This window comes from Meles meles, chromosome 1 (genome assembly GCF_922984935.1).
Source record: "Meles meles chromosome 1, mMelMel3.1 paternal haplotype, whole genome shotgun sequence".
Taxonomy (NCBI): Eukaryota; Metazoa; Chordata; class Mammalia; order Carnivora; family Mustelidae; genus Meles; species Meles meles.
In genome coordinates, this window is record NC_060066.1 from 195,453,635 (window position 1) to 195,466,377 (window position 12,743).

Here is a 12,743-nt window from a genome sequence, read left to right on the forward strand (position 1 = left end):
GTGCTAAAGATTAACCAGACAAAGAATAATTTTTTTAAAATTTCACCATACTTGACAATCAGACTTAGAGTTTACTTGGGCTATTCCCTTATTTGAGAGATCTGAAAACTGAGGTACAGAGACTGTATATATGTCTGAAGTCAGACAGTGGACAGCAAAATCAGAATCAGAAAGCAGTTTCTCAGCAACCAACAATTCCATTTAACAAACATTTGCCAAGCACCTAAGTGTATAAGGATCCATGCAAGGTGTTATGGATATAAATATATACACTAGCATTCTTTATAATAGACAGCTTTTCCATTTTTAAAAAAATTAGTATTTATATAGAACCCAGTAAAACCCACTTTTCTAAAATCAGGAAGTTGTTTTCAAAGAGTACAAGATTTGTTTCATAAATTATGTGGGCTTAAACAAGAAGAGACTCTTAATCTCAGGAAACAAACTGAGGGTTGCTGGAGGGGATGGGGATAGGAGGGATGGGGTGTCTGGGGGATGGACACTGGGGAGAATATGTGCTATGGTGAGTGCTGTGAATTGTGTAAGATGAATCACAGAACTGTACCCCTAAACAAATAATAAATAATAAAAAAATTAAAATAAATTCAAAATTTTTTTAAAAATACTGAGGAAGATTCAGTTCAGTGTACCTAATCATACACTTTGAGAGATAAGAAGAAATAATAATACACACATATATACACACATGAAATAATAATAATTCAGACTTCAGACCTGTAACAGAAAACATGGTAGGGAAGGAGTACTAAAAAGAGAAAGTAGTAGAGCTGTTTTATCACATATATTTTTGTCTTGCCCTTTGGAGTGCGTGTGGTTTATAGGTCCCTGTACACAGCTTGGCATAGCACCCATGATAAGAAAGGTTAATTTCCCTGCCGATTTCCTCCAGGCATATCACAGATACATGAGGCTTTTAGGCTCACTTATTTGCAAACCTGCCTTGAAGTGATCAGATGCTTTCCATCCTAACAGCACTTCACTTTTCTTCAGTTCTAAATAGAAAAATTCCCAGAGCTTATGATAATGAGAATTACTTGTATAGTTAACTATTAATAAATTATTTACCTTGTTATATCTTCTGTTAACTGTGCCGGGTCAGGTGGATAAAATTTTACATTAAATGTGAAATTCCAGGGGACACCTATAAAGGTAAACACAAAAAGAATTGTATGCTTATGGCTAAATTTCTGATTGTTAGAAGTACCTAAAACATTCAAAGTTTTCTTTTCCTGGTTTTTTAAATATTTTCATGCTTTGTGGGAAAAAAATCTGATTTTTATTAAAGAAAGAAAAAGTTATTTAGAACCATTTAAGAGAGTTTGAAAGTGATTTTTTTTCTTCTTTGAATGCTGTATTAATTAACTGATATAAAAAGCTTAATAATACCCAGAATTGGTGGGGAAAATAATTACCATCGCTGATACAGGTGTAAGTTGGTACAATGCTAAGGAGAACAATTTGACAACATCTTTCAAAGCATAAAACATATATATATTCTTTCATCTCCCAACACTATTTCCATAAATGTGTCTATACATATGCTTAAATGTGGTCAGAATTGTATATGTATAAGATATTGTTCGTAATAGCAAATGACTAGAGACAACCTAAATATATATTTATTTAGCAAGAGAAGATATATTTCCAAGACAAAGTGTTAGGTGAAAAAAATATCAAAGTCAAGAACCGTTCATGCAGAAAGGAACTATAAAGGACACCTGGGTGGCTCAGTAGGCTAAATGTCTGACTCTTGGTTTCAGCTCAGGTCATGATCTCAGGGTCATGAGATGGAGCCCCTTGTTGAGCTCCTTGCTCAGCATGGAGTCTGCTTGGGATTCTCTCCCTCTCCCTCCTCCTGTGCCCCTCCCCTCGCTTGTGCTCACTTTCTCTCAAATAATCTTTCAAAAAATAAAATGAAAATTTTAAAAAAGCAACCATAAATATTGAAGGGTAAAAAGAAGTGTATGTTAGGGTATGATTATATATGCATAGACAATCCCTATAAGGATATATACTAAATCAGTTATAGTAGTTGGGAAACTAGGAAAGGGAAATTTCAGAGAGGAAAATGGAGAAGATGGGGGAAATAGAATGGAGACCTATTTTCACTGTATATTCTTTTATACCATCTGAATTTTGTACATGTACTACTTATTAAATATAAATATGTAACTTTTTTAAAGGATAATCTCTGTCTCCTCCCACTAAAATGCAAATTACTAGACATAAGAACTTTTCTGTTTTATTTGGTGTGTATCCCTAGTGTCCAAAACAGTGCTTCATAGATCATAGATGCTCAAGAAATAGTTGTTGAGTGAATGAATGAAATAAAGTAACTGATCTCACAGCATTGTTGTGAATGTCATCTGAGGCTGCTACAGCTCCAGGGGGGTGGGGGGAAAGTTACTAATATATTAAAATTATCCATTAATCCAGATTTACCAATGACCTTATGTTACCAGACCTAATCAAATGAAAACAAACAAAAAAACCTGTATTCTGGTTCAATTTTTCTCTCCATTTAACCCCAAACAAGGACGTTTAACTGTATTAGAAATAACCATATCAGGGCACCTGCATGGCTCAGTGGGTTTAAAGCCTCTACCTTCAGCTCAGGTCATGATTCCAGGGTCCTGGGATTAAGCCCGAATGGGGGCTCTCTGCTCAGCAGGGAGCCTGCTTCCCTTCCTCTCTCTCTGCCTGCCTCTTTGCCTACTTGTGATTTGTCAATAAAATAAATAAAATCTTTAAAAATAAAAAAAAAGAAATAATCATATCTAAACAGAAATGTTTCAATTATTAACTCTTACTTTTGTTGACAGCAATTGTAAGAAGAACCCAAATTTTGAGTTCCTGTTCTTTTCACTGCAAGCTAGCTCAGGGTTCAATGCAATAGAGAGACTAAAAAAGTTAATCACTTGGAATTTTTAAAATTATTAAAGTTAAGCTTTAGTCAGTGACTGTTTCTAGAATAGGATACATATAATTAGTAATACCTTATGGGGAATATTTAGTGGGGAAAAAAAGGTGGCTGGAAAAGTTCTTTAAAAAAATCTTAACATTAAAATTTCTTCCTTTTAACTCAGCAACATGTCAGTGATATTCCCACCAAAATGCGTAACTAAATATTCATGGGCCATGAAAAAAATCAGACACGCTCAAACTGACCACTTAAAAAATAACTATCTGGACTCTTCAAAACTATCAATGTTATAAAATACGTTAGGGGTGCCTGGGTGGCTCAGTCGTTAAGTGTCTGCCTTCAGCTCAGGTCACAATCCCCGAGTCCCAGGATCGAGCCCCGTGCTGGGCTTCCCACTCAGTAGGAAGCCTGCTTCTCCCTCTCCCACTCCCCCTGCTTGCATTCTCTCTCTTGCTGTGTCTCTCTCTGTCAAATAAATAAATAGAATTTTTAAATAAATAAATACATAAATAACTTTAAAGACTCAGGAACTGTTCCAGATCAAAAAAAGCTAAAGAAAGAAAAAGAAAAAAAAAAAAAAGCTAAAGAGATGTGCCAACTAAACGCAAAATATCACCGTAGACTTTCTTTCACTATACAGAATATTATTTGGACAAGTGATAAGGTCTGTAGGTTACAGTGTTGCTTCAATGTTAATTTCTTGCTTTTAATAACTGTATTACAGCTATATATAAGAAAATCCCTATTTTTAAGGATATTTTAGGGTTGGAGAGGGGTAGAGAAGGTAAAGGACTTCTTGCTTTTGCTCTGCACTATTCCAGAAAGAGGTAGAAGTGGATAGCCACACTGAGTAGGGGAGATCTCTCTTATTCACAGCCAAGGGAATTAAGCTGGGAGGAGAGAGAGAGAGATTGATAAACCTCCCAAGGAGATTCAAATGAATAAATGGGTCTGAGGGAAATTTCAGAAAAACAACAAAAGCAATACTATCTATGGAATATAGGTATGGGTATATAAGAAAAAAATAAATAAAAACATGGACTAAATCACTCCAAATTCATGAAAATAGATTTCTTTGGCTAGGGAGAAAAGAGGACAGGACTAGGAGGAAAACAAAAAAGACAAAACTTACCAGTACTGTCCTATTTTAAGTTTAAAGGGTTAACACATGTTAATTCTGGGTGATGTGTACATGGGTTATTTGTTACATTAGCCTCCATACTTTTCTGTGTGTTTTTAATATGGAAAAAATCCGTCTAGTGAATATATATTTCAATTTTAGATGTTCATTTTTTTGTTCTACTTCTAAGAATTTACCTATAGGAACATATATGTATATGCACTTATATGTTATATAAGTGAACCTGAACTTATATAAATGTTCACTGTAACCTTGTTTGTAATAGCAAACTATTGAGAATAACCCAAAATGTCCATCAAGAGGACTTCTTATATATATATTGTGCTACAACTATGTAATCAAGAAAATTTTTAAACAAACAAAATAAATTTACATGTGTTGATATGAAGAATACTCCAAATTATGTTAAATAAAAAATATTTGTTGCATATTTATATTAAATACATATAATACCTAATCTATTTATGTAAAATATACATAGTAAAATACCATATGCATGTAAAACATATGTATTAAATACATATTTATATTATAATATGTGTCTGTCTATGTACACTCAGAACATCTCTGGAAAGAACCCAAGGAATTAAAGGATAGGGTAGAAGGGTGATTAACCTTACATTAGATTCATCGGTATCTTTTAATTTTATTCCACATATTTATATCACCTACTTAAACAAATTTTTAACTACATATGCATACACAATGCATATATAATATAATGCAATACATAATATATAACAATGTATAACAGTCCCCCCCTTATCCATGGTTTCACTTTCCCATGGTCAACCACAATCTGGAAGCAGATGATCCTCCTGACCTAAGACTAAGCCACAATGCCTGCGTCATTCACCTCCCTTCGTCTCATCACACAGGCATTTTATCACATCACATTATCATAAGAAGGGTGAGTACAGTCCAATTCTGAGAGAGAGACCACATTTTATTACAGTATATTATTATAACTGTTCTATTTTATTATAAGTTATTGTTATTAATCTCTTACTGTACCTAATTTATAAATTAAGCTTTAACAAGATATACACCTATAAGAAAAAACACAGTATATATAGGGTTTGGTACTATCTACAATTTCAGGCATCCACTGGGGGACCTGGAACGTATCTCCTAGGGACATGGTTGGGGCAAGAATCCTATACAGCATAATTCTATTTTTGAAAGGCAAAACTTATATATGCCTAGAAAAAATCTTGTAGCTTATACCAACTTAACAGTGATTGTATCTAGAGGATAGAATTTAGGGGCCTTTTACTTTCTCCATGATATATTTCCATAATGTTTAATTTTGTTTAATATGTTCCATAATGTTTAAATTTTTCACAATGGGTTTATGTGAAGAAAAATAGTTTTTTAAAAAAACAAAATTCTTCTCTTTGGCTTAATGAAATGTCTACATTTTGATTCCTTATTTCAGTTTGTGCTACAGACAAGGTTTTCCTTTCCCATGTTAAAGAAAGGGTTTTTATTATTTTGTAAATTTTTTTTAAATGACAAACACTGGTTCTTTTTCTTAGCAAGATTTTTTTCCATAGCCAGAGATATAATCTACTAGATGTTCTTCTCCACTCATCATAAATTCTGCTTTAACTTTTCTCCCTAACCAGTCTTCTTGTATAATCATTTGTTCCTAAGTAATATTGAATATTAAAAGAATTTTCATTGACAGGAGTTATGTTTTTCTTGTCATGCTTCAAGTATTCCAAAAATGTATTGCTCTTACTTGCATTTTATTTTATTTTTTAATTTTTTATTATTTGTTTGTTTGTTTTTTGCTCTGACTTGCATTTTAAAACAACATTTTATAGTATGGAGAGCTGCCAGTCCAAAGGAGTATTTTGCCTTTCTATCTCAAGGAATATAAATTATAAATAGGGTCTAAAAGAAAATATTTCACTACAGCAAGCTTGTTAAGAAACAAATGAAAAATAAAATCTGTTTTCAGGTGATAAAGCTAAAACTTACTAACCATGATAAATAACCTTAAGCGTAGTTCCTGAAAATTTCCTTAAAAATAAACCAAACCAAAAAGACATTCGGTTGTAAACAAGAGAAAAAGAATCTCTACCCCTTAGCTAGCCCTTTGGGCCTAGAGCTACAAAATACTAATCTGCACTTTATTCGACCTAGAAATATTTATCTCAGGAGAGCAGTCTGAGCAGGGGTACAACAGTAATATATACCAGAGGGCTTGGCGTTAGGAGAAAAGTCACAATATCAGAGGGCCATTGGCAAGGAATTCTCATTTTTCTACTAACAGAAGAACTAGCTGGAAGAAGACTGTTGAAAATGGACAAAAAGAGCTACAGACAAGAAAACATGAAGAAGGTTAGAATGCAACCATCCAGAACAATTTAAAAGGACCAAGACCAGGCAGCAAACTCCTTTGAGAACTGACTCCCATATCCTTTTCCTCTTCTCATCTTTGTTCTTCTCAAACTTGTTTTTCTCAACCATTCCAATCTTCCCCAATTTTGCCTAGTTGTAAAGAAAAAAATATCAAGTTCTGCCCTACATCTCAATCATGTCCACCTCTGCTGTATCTCCTGTCATGGAATCTCCTCCTTCCAAGGGAAGGTTTTATCTCAATTTCAGAGCCACCTGCCATAGCCAGGATTCTAAAGTGACTCATAGCCAGAAAAGGGTGAAAATCCTCTGACCTACTAAAAGAAAGAAAGAACTACAAAAAGGGCTATATCACTTACCACGAACCTGCTTTTTTATTTCTTTGGCAGAATCCAGCCATGTCTGTAAAAAGAAGAAAAGGCATTCACACACAGCTCCAAAACACATAAACCACAGAGTACCACAGCAGGATTACTGGCCATTTTCGAATAGATTCTCTAGGTCAAATCAACATTTCTGATATTCTCTGCACTAATTTCACACAGCATAGTAAATGTGAGCAGAGAAATAGGGGGCCAGACGGTTAGGATTGAATCCTACCTCCACTACTTCCTAGCTGAGTCATGTTACACATCTCTGTATCTGTTTTTGCATCTACAAGAAGAAATTAAAATGAGACACTAGTAGTAGTGCCTATCTCATAGGCTTATTGTGAAGATGAAACGAGTTAATATATGTAAATCTTTTAGTAGACAAGAAATGCTAAATAAGCACTTGCTATTTTTATCATTCTATAAAGAGTAGTAGAGATATAACCACCAAGATTAATAAACATCACCCAGATCTTATTCCTCCCTCCAACTCTGCCCTCCAATCTCATTTAAGTTTTCTATGTCAACACAGCATCTGGTACATGTTTCATACTCAGTTAATATTTACTGGATGAGTGATTAAGTTATTTTCCCTGACTACTCTTGCCCACACTAATCTCTCCTTTTACTGTTTACCAACCCCACTTAGAGCCTACACACCATTAGCACAAGGCTCTTCAATTCATGGTGGACCATGAAAAATAATGGCACTTGGAAAGAGCCTCACCATTAACATCTTTTGCAGGCTCTTTGGGAAATGTTTAAAGATAGTAATTCCTAAATTAAATTGTTTAAAATATTTTTATTGATATAAGAGACATAAAGAAACATACCTTAAACATAATTGTATAGATCAATAACTAATCAAAGTGTTTAAGATCATCAGCATCCAGTAACCCCTCTCCTGCTTCCTCCCAATCCCTCTCCATTCCATCTTTCTAAAGGTTTAAAACTGAATTTTAATGGTATTTAGAAAAGGAAAGTATCCCTCCTCATCCTCTATCAACAAAGACAAAAAGCACAAAGTTACAATTCTATCTGCCCTGCCCAAGAAATGAACTTGAATTCCACAATCTTATATTTGATTATATTCTACTTTAACTGTTTTATTAAGGTAGTCATCATAAGAGACAATAAGCAAGACAGGGAGGACTAATTCCTTTTTCTGTCCCCTTTGCCCACAATTAACAAAGAAGATTAAGACATGTGTTAAAAATATACCACTTAAGGGGGAGGAGTCAAGATGGCGGAGAAGTAGCAGCCTGAGACTACATCAGGTAACAGGAGATCAGCTCGATAGCTTATCTAAACATAGCAAACACCCACAAATCCAACGGGAGAGCGAAGAGAAGAAGAACAGCAACTCTAGAAACAGAAAATCAACCACTTTCTGAAAGGTAGGACTGGCGGAGAAGTGAATCTAAAACGACGGGAAGATAGACCGCGGGGGGAGGGGCCAGCTCCCGGCAAGCGGCGGAGGAACGGAGCACAAAATCAGGACTTTTAAAAGTCTGTTCCACTGAGGGACATTGCTCCAGGGGCTAAACCGGGGTGAAGCCCACGCGGGGCCAGCGTGGCCCCAGGCCCCGCAAGGTCACAGAAGGATCGGGGGTGTCAGAGTGTCGGAGAGCTCGCAGGTATTAGAACGGAGAAACCGGCTGCAAAGACAGAGCCGAGGACTGAACTCTCAGCTCGGGGTTACCTTGAACTGGTCGCGGGCTGGGTGAGCTCGGAGCGCGGCTAGAGGCTGGGGATACGGGAGTGATTGGGTGCTGTCCTCTGGGGGCGCACTGAGGAGTGGGGCCCCAGGCTCTCGGCTCCTCCGGGCCGGAGACTGGGAGGCCGCCATTTTCATTCCCGTCCTCCGGAACTCTACGGAAAGCGTTCAGGGAACAGAAGCTCCCAAAAGCGAACCCGAGCCGATTACTTAGTCCGGCCGCCGGTAAAGGCGGTGCAATCCCGCCTCGGGCAAAGACATTTGAGAGTCACTACAACAGGCCCCTCCCCCAGAAGATCAACAAAATATCCAGCCAGGACGAAGTTCATCTATCAAGGAGAAAGCAGATTCAATTCCTAAGACAGCAGAGCAATTCCAGAGGAGGAGAAAGCAAAGCACGGAACTCATGGCTTTCTCCCCATGATTCTTTAGTCTTGCGGCTACTTCAATTTTTTTTTCTTTTTTCAATTTTTTATTTTTTTTTTCTTTTTTCAATTTTTTTTCTTTTTTCTTTTTTCTTCTTCTGCTAAATTTTTTTAAAAACTTTTACCCTTTTCTTTTTTAACGTTTTTTGACTAGTTCATCTAAATATATATATTTTTTCTTTCTTTTTTATATTTTTTTGTTTTATTTTTTAAATTTTTTTCTTTTTTTTTTTTTTTCTTTTTTTTTCAGAACCTGTTTTTTATCCCCTTCCCCCCCCCCCCCCCACAATTTGGGGTCTCTTCTGATTTGGTTACAGCGCATTTTTCCGGGGCCTTTGCCACCCTATTAGTAGTTTATTTGCTCCTTCATATCCTCTTATCTGGACAAAATGACAAGGCGGAAAAAATCACCACAAACAAAAGAACAAGAGACAGTACCGAAGGCTAGGGACCTAATCAACACAGACATTGGTACTATGTCAGATCAAGAGTTCAGAATGACGATTCTGAACATTCTAGCCGGGCTCGAAAAAGGCATGGAAGATATTAGAGAAACCCTCTCTGGAGATATTAAAGCCCTTTCTGGAGAAATTAAAGAACTAAAGTCTAACCAAGTTGAAATCAAAAAAGCTATTAATGAGGTGCAATCAAAAATGGAGGCTCTCACTGCTAGGATCAATGAGGCAGAAGAAAGAATTAGTGATATAGAAGACCAAATGACAGAGAATAAGGAAGCCGAGCAAAAGAGGGACAAACAGCTACTGGACCATGAGGGGAGAATTCGAGAGATAAGTGACACCATAAGACGAAACAACATTAGAATAATTGGGATTCCAGAAGAAGAAGAAACAGAGAGGGGAGCAGAGGGTCTATTGGAGAGAATCATTGGAGAGAATTTCCCTAATATGGCAAAGGGAACAAGCATTAAAATCCAGGAGATGCAGAGAACCCCCCTCAAAGTCAACAAGAATAGATCCACACCCCGTCACCTAATAGTAAAATTTACAAGTCTTAGTGACAAAGAGAAAATCCTGAAAGCAGCCCGAGAAAAGAAGTCTGTAACATACAATGGTAAAAATATTAGATTGGCGGCAGACTTATCCACAGAGACCTGGCAGGCCAGAAAGAGCTGGCATGATATATTCAGAGCACTCAACGAGAAAAACATGCAGCCAAGAATACTCTATCCAGCTAGGCTACCATTGAAAATAGAAGGAGAGATCAAAAGCTTCCAGGACAAACAAAAACTGAAAGAATTTGCAAACACCAAACCAGCTCTACAGGAAATATTGAAAGGGGTCCTCTAAGCAAAGAGAGAGCCTAAAAGTAGTAGATCAGAAAGGTACAGAGACAATATACAGTAACAGTCACCTTACAGGCTACTAATGGCACTAAATTCATATCTCTCAATAGTTACCCTGAATGTTAATGGGCTAAATGCCCCAATCAAAAGACACAGGGTATCAGAATGGATAAAAAAACAAAACCCATCAGTATGTTGCCTACAAGAAACTCATTTGAGACGCGAAGACACCTCCAGATTTAAAGTGAGGGGGTGGAAAACAATTTACCATGCTAATGGGCATCAGAAGAAAGCTGGGGTGGCAATCCTTATATCAGATCAATTAGATTTTAAGCCAAAGACTATAATAAGAGATGAGGAAGGACACTATATCCTACTCAAAGGGTCTGTCCAACAAGAAGATCTAACAATTTTAAATATCTATGCCCCTAACGTGGGAGCAGCCAACTATAGCAACCAATTAATAACAAAATCAAAGAAACACATCAATAATAATACAATAATAGTAGGGGACTTTAACACTCCCCTCACTGAAATGGACAGATCATCCAAGCAAAAGATCAACAAGGAAATAAAGGCCTTAAATGACACACTGGACCAGATGGACATCACAGATATATTCAGAACATTTCATCCCAAAGCAACAGAATACACATTCTTCTCTAGTGCACATGGAACCTTCTCCAGAATAGATCACATCCTGGGTCACAAATCAGGTCTCAACCGGTATCAAAAGATTAGGATTATTCCCTGCATATTTTCAGACCACAATGCTCTGAAGCTAGAACTCAATCACAAGACGAAAGCTGGAAAGAACCCAAATACATGGAGACTAAACAGCATCCTTCTAAAGAATGAATGGGTCAACCAGGAAATTAAAGAAGAATTGAAAAAATTCATGGAAACAAATGATAATGAAAACACAACAGTTCAAAATCTGTGGGACACAGCAAAGGCAGTCCTGAGAGGAAAATATATAGCGGTACAAGCCTTTCTCAAGAAACAAGAAAGGTCTCAAGTACACAACCTAACCCTACGCGTAAAGGAGCTGGAGAAAGAACAAGAAAGAAACCCTAAACCCAGCAGGAGAAGAGAAATCATAAAGATCAGAGCAGAAATCAATGAAATAGAAACCAAAAAAACAATAGAAAAAATCAATGAAACTAGGAGCTGGTTCTTTGAAAGAATCAATAGGATTGATAAACCCCTGGCCAGACTCATCAAAAAGAAAAGAGAAAGGACCCAAATCAATAAAATCATGAATGAAAGAGGAGAGATCACAACTAACACCAAAGAAATACAGACAATTATAAGAACATACTATGAGCAACTCTACGCCAACAAATTGGCCAATCTGGAAGAAATGGATGCATTCCTAGAGACATATAAACTACCACAACTGAACCAGGAAGAAATAGAAAACCTGAACAGGCCCATAACCAGTAAGGAGATTGAAACAGTCATCAAAAATCTCCAAACAAACAAAAGCCCAGGGCCAGACGGCTTCCCAGGGGAATTCTACCAAACATTTAAAGAAGAACTCATTCCTATTCTCCTGAAACTGTTCCAAAAAATAGAAATGGAAGGAAAACTTCCAAACTCATTTTATGAGGCCAGCATCACCTTGATCCCCAAACCAGACAAGGATCCCACCAAAAAAGAGAACTACAGACCAATATCCTTGATGAACACAGACGCAAAAATTCTCGCCAAAATACTAGCCAATAGGATTCAACAGTACATTAAAAGGATTATTCACCACGATCAAGTGGGATTTATTCCAGGGCTGCAGGGTTGGTTCAACATCCGCAAATCAATCAATGTGATAGAACACATTAATAAAAGAAAGAACAAGAACCATATGATACTCTCAATAGATGCTGAAAAAGCATTTGACAAAGTACAGCATCCCTTCCTGATCAAAACTCTTCAAAGTGTAGGGATAGAGGGCACATACCTCAATATTATCAAAGCCATCTATGAAAAACCCACCGCAAATATCATTCTCAATGGAGAAAAACTGAAAGCTTTTCCATTAAGGTCAGGAACACGGCAGGGATGTCCATTATCACCACTGCTATTCAACATAGTATTAGAAGTCCTAGCCTCAGCAATCAGACAACAAAAAGAAATTAAAGGCATCCAAATTGGTAAAGAAGAAGTCAAACTATCACTCTTCGCAGATGATATGATACTATATGTGGAAAACCCAAAAGACTCCACTCCAAAACTGCTAGAACTTGTCCAGGAATTCAGTAAAGTGTCAGGATATAAAATCAATGCACAGAAATCAGTTGCATTTCTCTACACCAACAACAAGACTGAAGAAAGAGAAATTAAGGAGTCAATCCCATTCACAATTGTACCCAAAACTATAAGATACCTAGGAATAAACCTAACCAAAGAGACTAAGAATCTATACACAGAAAATTATAAAGTACTCATGAAAGAAATTGAGGAAGACACCAAAAAATG

General features: G+C 36.6%; 1 protein-coding gene across 12 annotated transcripts in view; it reads right to left on the bottom strand.

Annotated features, from left to right (window-relative positions):
• Nucleotides 1-12,743, bottom strand: part of EPB41 (erythrocyte membrane protein band 4.1) — a 201,629-nt gene that overhangs the window by 79,483 nt on the left and 109,403 nt on the right. For all 12 annotated transcript variants that reach the window (XM_046018062.1, XM_046018013.1, XM_046018094.1 and 9 more), the window contains 2 exons: nt 6,812-6,854; nt 1,087-1,162 (listed from right to left, as the gene is read on the bottom strand). In XM_046018062.1, the coding sequence (XP_045874018.1) occupies nt 1,087-1,162; nt 6,812-6,854 (119 nt within the window). The remainder of the gene's footprint in view (nt 1-1,086; nt 1,163-6,811; nt 6,855-12,743) is intronic.